Source organism: Pipra filicauda, unplaced genomic scaffold (assembly GCF_003945595.2).
Source record: "Pipra filicauda isolate LSUMZ 115617 unplaced genomic scaffold, ASM394559v2 scaffold4_size7858003_pilon, whole genome shotgun sequence".
Classification (NCBI taxonomy): domain Eukaryota; kingdom Metazoa; phylum Chordata; class Aves; order Passeriformes; family Pipridae; genus Pipra; species Pipra filicauda.
Genome location: NW_024104643.1, coordinates 7539992 through 7555487, shown reverse-complemented (window position 1 = coordinate 7555487; position 15496 = coordinate 7539992). Strand labels below are relative to the sequence as shown.

General features: G+C 38.8%; 1 protein-coding gene across 2 annotated transcripts in view; it reads left to right on the top strand.

Moving 5' to 3' along the window:
* The window catches only part of DHX35 (DEAH-box helicase 35), a 28532-nt gene that overhangs the window by 4708 nt on the left and 8328 nt on the right, over positions 1–15496 (top strand). For both annotated transcript variants that reach the window (XM_027711621.2, XM_027711620.2), the window contains exons 6-16: positions 1025–1086; positions 1711–1780; positions 2368–2427; positions 4279–4391; positions 4699–4795; positions 5828–5986; positions 7274–7484; positions 9163–9287; positions 9745–9799; positions 14706–14801; positions 15128–15222. In XM_027711621.2, the coding sequence (XP_027567422.1) occupies positions 1025–1086; positions 1711–1780; positions 2368–2427; positions 4279–4391; positions 4699–4795; positions 5828–5986; positions 7274–7484; positions 9163–9287; positions 9745–9799; positions 14706–14801; positions 15128–15222 (1143 nt within the window). The remainder of the gene's footprint in view (positions 1–1024; positions 1087–1710; positions 1781–2367; positions 2428–4278; positions 4392–4698; positions 4796–5827; positions 5987–7273; positions 7485–9162; positions 9288–9744; positions 9800–14705; positions 14802–15127; positions 15223–15496) is intronic.

Sequence of the window (15496 nt, the reverse complement as noted above, 5' to 3'; positions counted from 1 at the left end):
AAAGGCATTTTCAAGGTATGGCCAACTGTTGGTTCTGTGCTGGTGTGACCTGCACATCACTCAAGGTCATAGTGAAAGGCTGCAATGAATCACAGATAAAAAGTATCCTCCCCCCCCCAAAATAGATTTGGATTAAAAGCACAGATAAAACCCAAGATGAGTAGGCTAACTGAGATAATTTGGTGTGGAATAAATACAGCTTTGCAGCTGTTCTTCAGTGCTGTGAGCAATGTTAATGCTGCTTGTGTTGGTACAGAAGAGGGTTTATGTTTTAGTTGTGCTGGAACAGCAGTGATGATGAATGAGAAAATTTGCTTTTTGATTTTTTTTTTTCCTGAGGCTGGTATCCCTTTTACAGTGAAAGAAATTGAGATGCTTGTTCACAAACTGCAGCTTTTTTTTTTTTTTTTTGGCGCGTGATGATTTATTCATTTAGAGTTGGAAATTTGGAGGGTTTTACCACCGGTTCTGGCCTAGTTCAAGGCCACAGTTGGAGTCACAGTTCAAACTGCCTTTTGGTGGCTGTATAAGGCTGGTTTGTTTCCACTGTCCAGTAGCAATAAAGTATTGAAATGTTGCCTTTTATTGAAATGTTAAGGTTTGTGTTCTGGTCAGGAGTGTGTGGTAGATATTAAGGAGCTAGCTTTGAGAGAGCCCAGACTGGGTTGGCACACAGGATGTTACTGATGGAGCAGGTTTAGCCAGGTACAGACAAGAGTGAAGAAACTTCTATTGCCATCCAGTGCTGTCAATCTGATTTATTTTTAAGAACAAAAATAACTAACTTCAGAAATTCTATACTGATTAAAAAGCAATCACTCTGCTTATCTCTGTGTTAGCACTCAGAAATACATATTTGGCTTCCATAGCTGAAAATGAATCAATTTAATAGAACATAAGAAAATTAAAGGCAAGGGAAAATTTAGGCAAAACCCAAGAAAATCATCTTTAAAACTTACATGGCTGATCAAGGCTACTGAAGAGGGATTTTTTTTTTTACGTTTTTCTTTGTATTCACTTTTAGTTTCTAACTGATGGTATGTTGGTGAGGGAGATGATGGCTGATCCTTTATTAACAAGATACAGGTAAGGAAATATGGAATGAATGCTTGCTGAAGTGTAATTTGGTAAACAACTGCATTCTTTTAGCTGTTATTATAGTGGTTATTATAGATTATTAGTGGCTATTAAATACCTCAAAATGTGAAAATTATTGTAGATGTTTGACTTTTTATGTTGTAAAGACTGTTTGAAAATCAGTTGATCATTGTAGCACCAAACCCAGTAGGATCTTATGCTGTGGTTTTGGAACAAAAGCTAAATGGGCCTCATGGAGCCTGCATTGCTTAATTTGATAGTTCTAAATTCACTTTTTCTTTCTGATGCTAACAAATTTTTAAAAATCAACAAAAACCCCAGGCTTTTCTGGTATCTAGAAAACTGATGCAGTACAGTAAACATAGACCTTTTTTTCTTCTACCTCTTTCCAAAAACTAAAGAGCAGTGTGTATGTACCATGTGGTGTTATCTACATTTTTCTCCCTGTTTCATTGCTGCAAGTCTTTTTAACTTCCAACTTTTTAAGTGGATTTGAACAGTAGTAGTCCACCAGCAGATTTCAAATAGTGGTATTTCTAGAAGATAGGAAGACACTGATTCTAGTGTCAATCAAATAATTTCCAAAATCTTATCTTTCTGCTTTATTCACAGTGTCCTCATGCTGGATGAAGCTCATGAAAGGACTCTTTATACAGATATTGCCATTGGCTTACTAAAAAAGGTTATTCTCTTTTAATTCACAGTTCTCTGTAATTTTTATTCTTTAATTTTAATATAGTTCTCTGTAACTGTTTTAATTTTCATACTTTTCATGAAACTTCTGATCCTCATGGCTAATAAGTGAATCCATTTGAGGGAGGGTGATTGCTACTTCCTCATTTATCCTGCAGCTTATTGTACATGTCCACTCAGGATCCTCGGTGTCCTCCCCCTGATGCTGAAATCTCTCCTTAGATGATGATACCAGAAAGACAGTGTTCATTCTGCTGCTGCTGATCATGTGAAGTGATCTGATAGGGGGTTGTTGCCAACTTTCAATCTACTAAAGATCTGGCTCCCACCAGAATTTAAGAGTAAATTACAATGATAACAGACTGAATTCCTTTAAAATGAAAATATAAAACTCCAAACAGTCATCAGGTTTTTAGGTCTATGGGGTGATATGGGTGCTTCATTCATCAGCTGTCTTGTGGTTTCCAAGTATTTTTACAGAGAAGTTTCTGGTAATCTGGATGCTCTAAAACTTGGTTCTAGCCTTGTGTCTTAGAAAATAGTTTTGACTCTGGTTGTTGTTGGTCTCTGTCCCAGGTTCAGAAGAAGCGTGGGGATCTTCGACTCATTGTGGCTTCAGCCACCTTGGATGCAGAGGTACAGCTTATGGATTTGGTGTGAAATGAAGTGACCTTAAATGGCATCTCCACTGCTTTTTGTTCTCTGTGCTGCTTGTGAAGCATCACTGTGAATTGGAGAGGAAGGAGTGCAGGAAAAAGCCCTGCTGTGGTTAAATTGCTGTGTTTGATTTTCATTTATTAGCAAACCTGGAATTGAGTTTAAATATGAATCTGCTTTTCATATGTTGATACCTCCTTTCTTCTTGGTGGTGGTGGTGTATAAAAAGATGTTCTCTTGGCTTAATCTTGACATCAGTTTAGTTCTGATTTGAGTGACCATAGACCAGTAAAAATAAGTGATAAATAAGTAGATTTAATTTCACTGAGATCTTACTAGTTCCCTGATTGGCTTGTAGCCTGTAGAAACTTAAGTAATGTACTAAAAACATCGTTAATTTAATTTTGAGTGTGAACAGAAGAAGAATTCTCTTACATCTGAGCAGTGTTTCATCCAGCCCTGTGTTCTGTCTGTCGCAGCAGCAACAACAGGAGCTGCTGTTTAGGGAGAGCACATGAGCCTGTGCCCCTGTTGTGAGTCTGTTCTCTCTGAGCTGCCTCAGCATCTGCAGTGGTTGTAATAGTGATATTAGACAGCACATTCCTGCTGTTTCCTTCTAGTATGTGTTTATGGACCTGCTGTTTGCTAATTTGTCTTTGCTTCTGCTCCATGGAGCTCTAAGTCTCCAGGACACCATGTGAGAGCAGTTTTCAGAAGTTTGCCACCTGCTGTCTAATGAAGTACTTTATTTAATTTCTTTCAAACCTGCTAGTATCATCAAGGATCTCCTAGTTCTAGTAGTGTGGGATTTGTGTTTTAAAAAAAAACCCACCCCAAACCCCAGTTTTACATTTAGTTTGTCACCTTTGATTCTGTAAACCTCTGCTGTGTGTCTTCTCAACCTTCTGATCCCCAAGCACAGCCCTAGCCTTTTCAGTCTCTCCTCATAAGGCAGCTACTCCATCTCCTCTTTCACATCCGTTCCTTTTTTCCATACTTCTCCTAACTCTGCTGTCCTTAATGAGATGTGGTGGTGAGAGTGCATATAGCACTGAAGATGTAGGTACCCTGAGATTTCCTTAAGTGGCAAGTACCATATGCCATAAATGTTGATAATATGTTGTGCTTTGGTAGTGCTTTGCATTATAATGCAAAATTTTAACTGCCAGAAATCACCTTTCAAATAATTTACAGTTAATATGAAAGTAAGTTAAAAGGAGCAAAATGATTGGTGTGACCATATAAACATTTGTTTAATGCAGAAAGTTTATGGTTATCTCTATAGCGGTTGTAAAAGTTGAGATGAATTATTTGTGTACTTAAGTTCACTCTTTTGCTGTTATTTATTGAAAATACTTCGTGGCAATAAATCTAAATTGATGAAGGTGTCTCAGAAAATAAATAGAAAAATCAAAAACTTACGTAAATCTGCCTAACTCTGCTTTTACTAAGGGAAATCTTGGTGTTCAGTAAGAGCGGGAAAATCATTCATCCAAAAATGGATGAGACTATACAAGCCCTACCCAAAACTTTTCTCACCAATCATTTCAGTTCTTCTTAGCTTTGACTTTGTTAATGTGATAGATCCAACAAGATTTGGATTTTTGCTTCTTAGAGTAATAAACATGCAAGACTGTATTTGTTCTATACACCTGAACCCCAGGGAGAATAGAAGGCAAAAAAATCAACCTTTCACATTTTTTAGTTGGTACTGTCAAATTTATGAAGTAAACATCCAAGTAGTAATTTAACTGCTTCATGGCTTTAGGTATCTCCGTCAATTCCTCCAATTATCAAACTGGAAGTGGTTTTGTTTTTGTTTTAACACAGAAATTCAGGGATTTCTTTAATCAAAATGATACCAGTGACCCAAGCAAAGATACCAGTGTGATCCTTACTGTGGAGGGGAGGACATTTCCAGTGGACATCTTTTACCTACAGAGGTGTGTTCCTGTCTGATCTTGTCAGTGGGGAGATGCAACTGTGGTATCGTTTTGTCTGGGTTAGAGCTCAGAAATTCCCAGACCAATCGTAAGGAAGGCATACAATTCAATTTGGGAAACATGTGGATATTGCTCATACCAGGAGACACGTTTTAAAGCTTGCTGTGGTATAAAAGATATAAATCAGTTGCTGAAGGCTGGTTGCCAAGGATGCACCATGAGCTAAATGTGGTGTGGGTGATGTCTGGTGTCCAAAGCTGCTCTGTTCTTTTTCTGCTCATGTCTCTGCTGTTTTCTCTCCCTGTAGCCCTGTTCCAGACTATATAAAATCAACTGTGGAAACTACAATGAAAATTCACCAGATGGAGAATGAAGGTGATATACTGGCATTTTTAACTGGCCAGGTATAGACATCATCAATTCTTTCTTGTTTTACTGTGCTGTATTGTGGGCTTTGTGAAGCCTCCTCAGTCTCCTGCTTTCCTTAGTTGTGCTTACTTTAATCTTGGTAAAGATGACAAACATTTCTGTATTGATGGGGGCAAAATTAGATGAGTCCCAAAGACTTAGAGAAAAAGTATGGCCTAAATTTATCAAAGCTAGTGATGGATGATAGTTTTTCTCATTTAATGCTGTATTTTTTCAGCCTTGTTACTGAGTGGAGCAGTGTATGGTTTGTTGGTGCCAGTCACATACACAGCTGTTAAATTGACAGTGAGTTATCATTAATAGTTAAAGTGAATGGAATTTACATTTGTTAGGCTTAGCATCTGAAATGTTTGACAGGAAAACAAATTGCTATGAGATAAAAATTTACTGGTTTCTTCTGCTCTATTTATGCTTGTCAGCTCACTTTGCAGCTGAAAAGAGCAAATGGGAAGTAACTTATCATTTTTCCAGTGAGGAGCCACCTTGAAGAGCTTCAAAACCATCTTGCATATTTTCAAAAGAAAGTCTTTATTCCCATTATTGATTTAACTTTGGAAGAATGAATTTGATACCTCATGTTTGAACATTTTGTTGTATGTGTTAAAGAGTGAGATGCCACAGTTGAGATTAAATGTGAAGTTGAGCAATAGGTGTCAGTGCTGTTCCTGTGTCATTCCTGATCCAGTCCCACAGCATTCTGCACTGTGAGATAGACAGGAAAATATACCTGCTTTCTCCTGAACTTTGTTCAATCCTCCCCTTGTGATTTTGCTCATGTATTTGTGGTGTGACATTGTCTCAAATAACAAAAACCATAAGTATTTATATATAGGTATATTTAATATGAATAGCAATTTATGTAAGAACATTTAAACATTGAAGGAGCTAGTCAAATCCTGGAGTTTGGACAAGTAAAATAATAGTATTTTTGTGTATTTAGGTGATAGCTATGTGAATATTAAAGTGAAACCTCTCTCTTTCTGTGCCCTGTGCTGCTCTGGCTCTAGGAGGAAGTGGAGACTGTTGTTTCCATGCTCATAGAACAGGCTCGGGCCCTTGCTCGCACTGGAATGAAAAAACACCTCCGTGTACTCCCCATGTACGCTGGGCTGCCTTCTCCTGAGCAAATGAAAGTGTTTGAGAGAGTCCCTCACACTGTCAGGAAGGTGAGGCTATTGTTGTGTCTCAGTTTCTACCACCCAGAAGGGTGTCTGCGTCACACAGATTGGATTTATCAGGTTCACATCATGGGACTATTGCAAATGCTTATTGAGGGAGACTTTCTGCATCTCCCAACACTGCCTGTCAGTTTTCAAGCTGGTGAACCAAGAACACGTTCCCTGGCTTCCCTTTTCATATTTGATCACTCCTACACGTCAGCTCTAAGTCTCCCATCTACCTCATCAACTTCGCAGTTTTTAAGTGTCTTCATACAACTTTGTAGTTGTCTTTATCCAGTTGCATCTTCTTACACTCTGAACTCCTCTGCTTTTACCTTTTTGTATTTTTTTTTTTTTTTGTGATCTAAAAGTCTGTGGCTGTTTTCCACCAGTAATGAAGATTTAGTGCCAGAGCAGGTAAGTGCCGTTGTTTCACCTAAGAAACAAGATAAAACTTGATTTTAGTAGAAAAAAAGCTTTGTTTTGACTTCTGCAAGTCTTGTTTGGACATTTAATGTCACAGGAGTGTATAATTGGGTATGATTAGTGCTTTCTGCTTAGGCAGGGCCTGTGTTGGGGCTGAAATAAGCTGTCAAAACTTCTCTGGGGTGACTTGATAAAATTCTTATACCTGCTGGAGGCTGACAAGTGAAATTGTTCATCTGGCATGGGAGAATATTGAGTATAAAGACTTCTTTTCTCTCCAGGATATGACATTAGTCAATTAACTTTCAAGATCTACTTCTTAATTTCAGGTGAAATAAGGATTAAATTTCACACTGTCTGGGAACAATTATTTTTAATATTTTAGGACATAATTATAAGTTAATCTCTGCAAGAATGCTGAACATGGAATGCTTGATCAACTTTGTTCTCTTTCTATCCCCCACCTCACTCCAGTGTACAAGGAACAGTTCAGTATAACTGAGAAGCAGAAAGAAAATATTTTTAGTTTGCTACATGAGAACACTTGATTTACAGTCATTTAATCTTTTTCTCTGCAAATACTGCCAATGATTTTCTCTACAAACTCTGCCAAGTTCTTTTTATGAAGAGAGAATAAATTTGAATAAGAAACTGATTGTGAAGCTGTGAAAACTGGGCTTATTTCAAGCTGACAGCTCTTTCTGCTTCTTGTACTGTATCCTTTTGTACTCTAGAGTGTTTAGTGGAACTGCCATGTCTGAGGCCTTTCACTTGGCTTGTATTTGAGCCCTGGTGCACTGGTGCAAAGGCCTGCTGGTGTAATGGAGGTTGGGGAGTTCAGTGTCCTCGCTGTGTCCGTGTTTGCAGGTGATCGTCGCCACCAACATCGCTGAGACCTCCATCACAGTTCATGGCATTGCATTTGTGATTGACTGTGGCTTTGTGAAGCTCCGGGCCTACAACCCCAAAACAGCCATCGAGTGCCTGGTGGTGGTGCCCGTGTCCAAAGCCTCTGCCAACCAGCGGGCAGGACGCGCGGGGCGGAACCGCTCCGGGAAGTGCTACCGCCTGTACACAGGTCAGGGCCGGGGGGGGGGGGAAGGGGAACTTGCTGCTCTGACTGCCGTTTTTAGTCACAATGGTTTTAATTTTAGTGTTAGATTAAGGAGAACTAAACTGTGTTTGTTCTTTCATCAAGAGAAAGAAATTTCCCTTTGTTATTCCTCTGGCTTATTTAGAAATACATTGTTCATATGTGCTAAGCATTGGAAACTGAATCCTTTTATGAATCAGAAGCACAAATTGAGCAGGGTCAGCAATAAGCAACCTGTTATGTTAATGCAACTCTTAAAGAAGTTTGTTCTTTAATGATTTTTGGTTTCTGAGCGGTGGCTTCAATTTATAATATTCACCAGGGATGCTTTCTTTAACTAAAGTCTCCATTAGACTGTGCATATAACAAAAAGGCTCTGGAAATACTTTAGATAACTGAGGGAAAACTTCTTTGTGTCCCTTTTTTTTCCTAGGAATAGCAGCCAACCCCAAATTCTTCCCTTAAATCAATGACCCTGGCACTGTACAAAAATTACTGTTACAAATAAATCTCTTGGCCCCTTGCAGTGTCCAGAAAGCTGCAGTCCAAGTGTCTGTTCTCAGCTGTTTGATGAGAAAAGGCTTTGCAGCTGAGCACTGCCATTGCTGATGTGCCTCAGGTCCCCTTTAGTTCTACTGGAGCTTTAAGACTGAGAGAGATCAAGCATTTTCCTTTAAAATGTGTATATGCTTGCCAGCAGTTGCCACATTAAACCAAGACGTGACTTATAGTCTTAATTTATGTGTCGAGTAAGAATCAGGAGACAATGTGTGCTGGATAACATCCCAAGCTTACATAGCTTTGTAGGTGTTTTACTGGAGAAACTGTGACTACACTGAAGATATTTTTGTGTGCTCGAGAGCTGGTCTAGTGAGTGTTTTAAGGAGCAATTTAAAGGAGGAAAAATAGAAAAGAGAAGACAGTGCAGTGAATGGAAAACAGCAGAGAAACGTACACTGTCTTTATCTCAGGGAAGGTTTGAGATAGACCAGAGACAGAAAAGAGTTCTGTAGAAATGAAAATAATGTAGCATGTGCCTTTTTCTTCACTGCAGAAGAGTCAATGGAAGGTAAAAGGCTTTTGACCTTATATGAACTATTTTTCCAGACTTAGACTTTATAGTAAATGTGCTTTTAAAAAGGCATTCTTAAATAAAATGTTTTTTTAATCCTTAATCTCTATTTTAAATATGTATTCTAAACCTCCTTTTGTTTGAGTAGTTACCAAAAATAGTGTCCTTATACTGAAAACATGCTGGTTTTGAACTTGCCCGTGTCCCTTCTTTAAAAAAACCTTTTTTGTAGCATTTTGCACTCCGCCTTTTATTTTCTGACAAAAACATTACACAGAAGAGAAATAAAGCATTTCCAGATTTCTGCAAAGAATTTATAGCATTTTATATTGAGATAGGGGTGGGTCAGCTACAGAAAGAGCAGTGTAGCCAAACCTATTGAATTTCTATTTAAATTGAAGTATCATAAAATCATAAAATTGGAGAAAGATCATCTTTAGGTTAGAGATCGTCTTTTAACACTTGTTAAGTTTTCATTTGTGAGTTCACGTGTGTAATTTAAACTTGAAATGAGTCTGATTCTGTCGTGTTGAGTGCACAGAGTGGGAGTTGAAGCTCAGTTTCCAGTTGCTTTGTTTTCTCTCACAACAGAGGAGGACTTTGAGAAGCTGCCCAAGGCCACAGTGCCGGAGATGCAGCGCAGTAACCTGGCACCCGTCATCCTGCAGCTGAAGGCTTTGGGCATCGACAATGTCCTCAGGTTCCCCTTCCTTTCGGTGAGTCCCAGGCTCTGTAATCTTTCCTTGGGGTGAAGAAAGATCAGTGGATGACTTGCTGATTATCCAAAGAACTATTCACTGTACCGATTTGAAAGCACAGCTCACTGTCCCCTGTCAGGCAGCAAAGTGGGCTTCTGGGAATCAGTAGTGCCAATAACCTGTGTGACAACTTAAAAATGACTGTTCGTGTTCCAGACTTTGCTGTTAGAAGTGTTGAGAAGTCAGGGAAGTCTTAGAAAGACAAACTGTGAGGTTCTGTAGAACTGTAGCTATAGTCCCTTTGCACTGAATTTGTGAAGAAGGAAGAGAGTGAAAGCTCTTTCTTCATGTCGCAGAAATAGAAAGGTTGGTAGTTAAACAAGGATTTTGTAAAAGAGGAAGATGTATGAATTTTTATGAAAACTCATGTGTTTTATGCTGATAACTTTAATAAATGCACATTTTCTCTTCACAGCCACCTCCTGCACAGTCAATGGTGCAAGCTTTAGAGTTGCTGTATGCTTTAGGAGGTGAGAACATTATGCTTTGCTTTATTTGCAGTTTTACTACAGGGGTTATGAAAAAAATTGTAATTTGTATTTGGTGATTGGATGGGCATTAATCAAGCTTTCATGTGAGCACTGTGCTTTGAAAAAGAGGAACACAGCCCTGACTGGGGGAAGCTTTTTGTTGGTGGATTTTTAAAGTGTACCTCAGTCTCTTCTGGATTTACTTTTCCTTGTAAGCAATCAAAAGGCAGCAGTAACATTCTTTGAGGAACTGGAAATGTATTGCATAGAGTATAAACTAGAATTGAACTGTTTAGATTGGGTACATGAGTATTTATAGCTATCTTCTGTGTATTTCCTTGCAGTTTCGTGGGGGGAAACCAACTCCTTGGTAGGAGCAGGGCTCTGAGCTGATGGGGGTGTTTGTTCACAGGCAGATCCTATTTGTGTTTCTTTGGTCCATACAGAGTGTATGAAGATACAAAGGGAGTTTGGACACTAATTAGAGCAGTACAGGAACCAGACACTAAATTTACCTGCATCCAATTAGATAAGATGTTAGATACTCAAGCCCTTGGTGTGGTGGTCTTTCATTTCGTGTTACTGTGCTGCTGATGGAAACATGTACACTTGCAAGTATAAATAAAGAAAGGTTGAAAGTAAAGGTTTGACTGCTCTTTCAAGATCAAATTGTTTGTAACAACGCAGGATTTAGCAAGGCTAATAGAATTGCTTCTTCATTTGTTCCTTGGTGGGACTTTAGAAAGCGTAGTGTGTCTATTGTAAATTTTCCTGTTAGCACCTTTCACTCATTATCTGATCTTGATGTATGTGGTAGAACTCTGCCTAAACATTGTGAGTCAAATCTGATGCTTGAATTTGGGAGAGGCCAGTCCCTGGAGACTGTGCATGAAACCCCATAGAAAGGTTGATTCCCCATGGCTTGGGAAAACAAGTGTTAGTTTTCAACCCTTCTGGTTGCTATGATTTTGAAGGTACTGACAAAAGTTATTAAGAGCTAACCTAATTATAATTTTTGGATGGATTCTAGTCTGTGTCTGCTCTGAATGCAGGATGACTTTTGGCTGTAAAGCTATACCTGCTGCAGTGTGGTGCTGTTGATGTGGTTGGTCCTGCAGCTGAGGCAAAGTTCAAACCCCCAGCAAGTCAAACTGTTATGATTCTGTTAGCTGTGATTACGTGATGCAACCACTAAAAAAAGAATCTGTGATCATTCCTAAAGCCATCACATTTTCTCTGGATGAATTGGAACTGTTTCTCACAGACAGTGTGTGTTTCAGTGCACAGCTTGCTGGCATTTTGTGCTTTAAATACATGCAGCTTGCAAAGACTCTGCTCGGGTTTTAGTATTGAACTTTTTAGTTATGGACAAGTGAACAGATGCAGACAAACTTCTAATGAAAAGAAGGAAAAATAGACTAACAGATCCTGGGAGCATAATTTAAAATGCTTTTCTACTATTTAGCCATTTAATAGAATATAGTTTTTTTATTCTGTTCTCTGAGTTGCTAGTCACAGCTTCTTCTCCAGTTCAGTAGAGTCTGAACAACATTCTTGGTGTATGGTTTAGTTTTAGATAGTCCTGCCAGGAGCAGGGAGTTCGACTTGAGCCTTATGGGTGGGTCCCTTCCAACTTGAGATAGTCTTTGATTCTAGGTGTGTTCATTTTGATTTTATTCATTAAGCTGTGGTTGGATGCTTTTAACACTCAAATCACACTGTAGTAATATTTTTTATACACAGTTTTCAGTTCCTTTTACTTGTGGTGAGTGGGATGTATGCTGCCTAACTTTGTTTATAGGAAGAACTGTTATTTTGGGGGGTTTTCTGGCAGCTGTTTAAACTTTTTGAATGCAAGAAACTTAAACCAGAACCTTGACGTGAGACCATGTAATCAAAATGAAGCTCTGTTTGACTTTAGCTCTGTGCTTGTAGTTAATTCAAAGTTAGCAATATTTGCTCCATAATGTAAACATGAGGCAGCATAAAGGAGATTGTGTAAGTTTTGGAAGCTTCCAGAAGTTTGTGGCTATTTTCACATCACTCACAAATGCTGTGTTGTAACTTGTGGTAATCTGCTCTCTTCTTGCTCTCATGGAGCTGTAACTCTGCTTGGCCAGGATTTTACGCTGTGCTGGTTCAGTTCCAACTTGCAAAGGAGGGTTTCACTTAAGGCACTTGGTTCTTGGCAACCTTTTTGGGCTGGGAACAAGGACCATCACAGTGGCTCAGAAGCATGTTGCAAGGGTGCCAAAACCACCTCAGGGAAATGGAGAGAAAAGTTCAATAAACTCCCTGATTAGCTGGTTGATGTTTTGGCAGAAGTGTTCTTCACAGAGCTGTTACTCTCTTGGATGCCCAGCTTTGTACCAAAGCAGAGAAATGCTGATGTTGGTGTTTCAGATGGAAAGAAATGCGTGTGCATGTGTGTGATGCACGGATTCATTCTTCAGTTTTTGCTGAAGTTTAAGGTTTTTGGTGGTTTATTATGAAAATTGTATGTAAGTAGCAGAGGTGAAGCTGCCAAAGCATTTGCAGGTGCAGTGAGAATCAAATTTCTCTTGTGCAAGTAGGAACATGTATTTCATCATTTGCATTGCAGTAACATGTAAATGTGCAGTTTGGGGGCAGGCCCCTGTTGTGCCAATGTGGTGCCAACGTGTGCAGGGCAGATGCTCTTAAGGCTGAGATAGTTGTGTTGAATAAACACATGACTGTTTTTAGAGGGATTATTTTTACAGTGCTGCAAACTGATTACATCAGGAGTATCTCTCCTCCTTTGATGTCCCATTGAAAGTCCAAGTTGTCAGTTGGAGTTTATTGCTTTTAAGCGTAATTTAAGTGTTAAATAAGCAAGCTAAAAAGTGGATTTATTTTTAGCTTCATTTCAGGTTCATGATTTTGTTGAAGATTTGTTTGTAAGTTGTCACTTATCTGAAACAACCACTCTACCTAAGTCTAAAAGGGAGTGTTTGAATCCCTCAGTGCATCACATACTAGTGGTTGTTACTTGCGAATTTTTAGTGCCCTAGTACTTGAATAATCTCTCCTGAGCATGTTCAATTAAAATCTTTGTAATATCTTTTTCTAAGATCTTCAATTTCATATATATATATATATATATATATATATGGATACAGTGGTTGATTCCAGGGTTATTTGAAGGAAACTTTTATGTATTCCAAACTAGTACCCACTGCAAGCCTTTTGTGTACATTCAGGCTCACTGCTACAAAGACATCTGTGCATATATGTAGTTCATGCAAAATTGTATTGACATTTGTAGGATTCAGCAGAAGGCAAAGGATTCTGGCTTGACGCACATGTAGAAGGTTAAAAATATGGTCATTTCTCTTTTTTACTACTTAGGAATGCATGTGTCTTTCTGTAGATGAAGGACAGCCTATTCTAATATTCTTTAATAGCTATTAATTGTGGTAGGACTTAACCTTCTCATATGGCAATAGTCAAATAAACCTTAAGTTTTGCAGTTTCTGTGACTTTGTTTTTATTATTTATTAGTTCATCATTTCACATAAGCTGCCTTTTGCACCTGCTTCTGAGTAAAGTACTGTGACGTGAAAAGCCTGTTAGGTTTTGTTGAACAGTGTAGGGGTGTGGTGAGTGAATTACTACATTATCATAAGTGAGATGATAACATGTCAAATAATAAAGTAAACACTGGATAGAGGTATCTGTGGTTTCAGATATACTGACACGAGTTATAGAAGAGCTCATTCCTTGACTGGATTTGTGGTTTTGCTTTTCTCTGTGAAGCAGAGCTGAAGTACAGCTGTGGGTTTGTTGCCAGCACATAGTCTGACAAATACTGTGTTTATATAATGCATGGGCACAGTTGTGTTTCCTCAGGTCACTTTGCTGTGGTTAGTTATGCAACCTACAGTGCCCTGCAGTGCTGTTCTTGGGCTCTTGTTAGTCCCTCCTTGTGTAGCCTTTGCCTTGTGGTTTGCCTCCACGTCACAGATCATACAGCTTAGCTTCTTGCTGTTTTCTCTTTCAATTTTTATTCTTTGCTGCCTTTCTTAGCGAGCTTTTTTCCTTCTTATTGATTCCTGTGTCTGTATTCTTTTTTTTAAATTCTATTTTTATGTCCTCTTGCAAAGGAAGGGCTTTTCCCCGAAGTCTCAGCATAAAGCTCTGCGTTAGAATACGACCTGGTGTTTGTATGGGTCACCCTTGCTGCAGGGGTTTCACTGCAGGAAGCCATTCCACTGGAATGGTAAGTGTGCAGGGTTGCTCAGTGAGAACTGGGAATCACAAAGCAAGCTGTCAAGCCTCCCTCCTGTACTACTTCCAGGGAAAAGGTTACAGCTGGAACATGCCTGATGGTTTGTTGTTCACACATGAGGCAGACTAAACTCTTGTTTAGGTAATATTAAATTATTTTTCTCCATGACCTAAGTAGAGGTGATTCATGTACTACCTACCCCGGCAGTGCTTCCTGTTTCTGCAGTAATGCCTGTTACACAATTATCCCTGTTTTCCTTCCCCTCTGTTCTCCTTCTGCTTTACATCCCCATTAAGCGAGATGCTGCTAAATACTTCAAAAGAGATGTGTGAGACTAACAGCTAATATCCCCTCTGGCCATGACATTGACTTGGACTGCAGTTTTTCTAAATCATTGTCAATAACCGTGGAACTTTGTTAAAATTAAGAAACCTGTGTGTTTAAATATTTTGGGAAAAAAATTCTGGTGACCCGTGGGAGAGTAAATGGATATCAAGGACCGCATTTAAGCTTGGTGCAGTGTACATTCAGCAACACGTAGGTGCATTTGGGATATTTTAGCTCATAATTCTGCTCTTTAGTACACAATAAATTCTTCAGGAAGCTTTTCTGTGCTAGTTTGCCTGTGTCACAGTCAGATTTATTGATGTGCTGCAGGTTTGGATATGCACTGCCGGTTAACAGAGCCTCTGGGAATGAGAATAGCAGAGTTTCCTTTGAATCCTATGTTTGCAAAGATGCTTCTGGAATCAGGTAGGAGAAAAAACAATGGCAGTTTCTTCATAGGCATGTAACTGTAGTGTAGTGTTAGACATTTGCTAAATTCAAGACAAACTATTTTATCTTGGTATGGTCCTTAGTGAAAAGAAATGGTTAAACTCATGAACCTCTCTAATAAATAGCAAGTCTAACACATTTGTTTCTTAAGTTTTCCATTGAAAACATTCAATCTTATGAAGAAAAATCCAGGAGTTTATGTATTTTGCTTTTAAATATTCTGCTTCTTGTCCTTTTTATTCTACATGGGGGTGAGTTGAATGAAAGATTTCCTTTACTGAATTTCTCCTTTTCCTCCTCAGGAAATTTTGGCTGCTCCCAGGAGATTTTGACAATTGCTGCCATGATGCAGATTCAAAACATCTTTGTGATCCCCCCAAATCAAAAAGCCCAAGCTGTAAGTTCAGTTGTGTCTCATTTTCTGTATGTTAGTTCCACATTTCTGGATTTCTGCCAAGTAGTTTCCTGATACCTGTTAGAGACTGCAAGTTTGTGTGAAAATGAGGCAAGGTCTGGAACTGTACCAATTAATTGTAGGTAAATGAAGAAACCAAATAACAGTGGGAATCTTTGAGTCCTTTACTAGTGGTAAAAACCTCCTTCTGAGGACCAGAAACAGGAAGGGTTATAAACCAATACTGGTCAGTGTAAGGGTTTGGAAAAAAACCCCC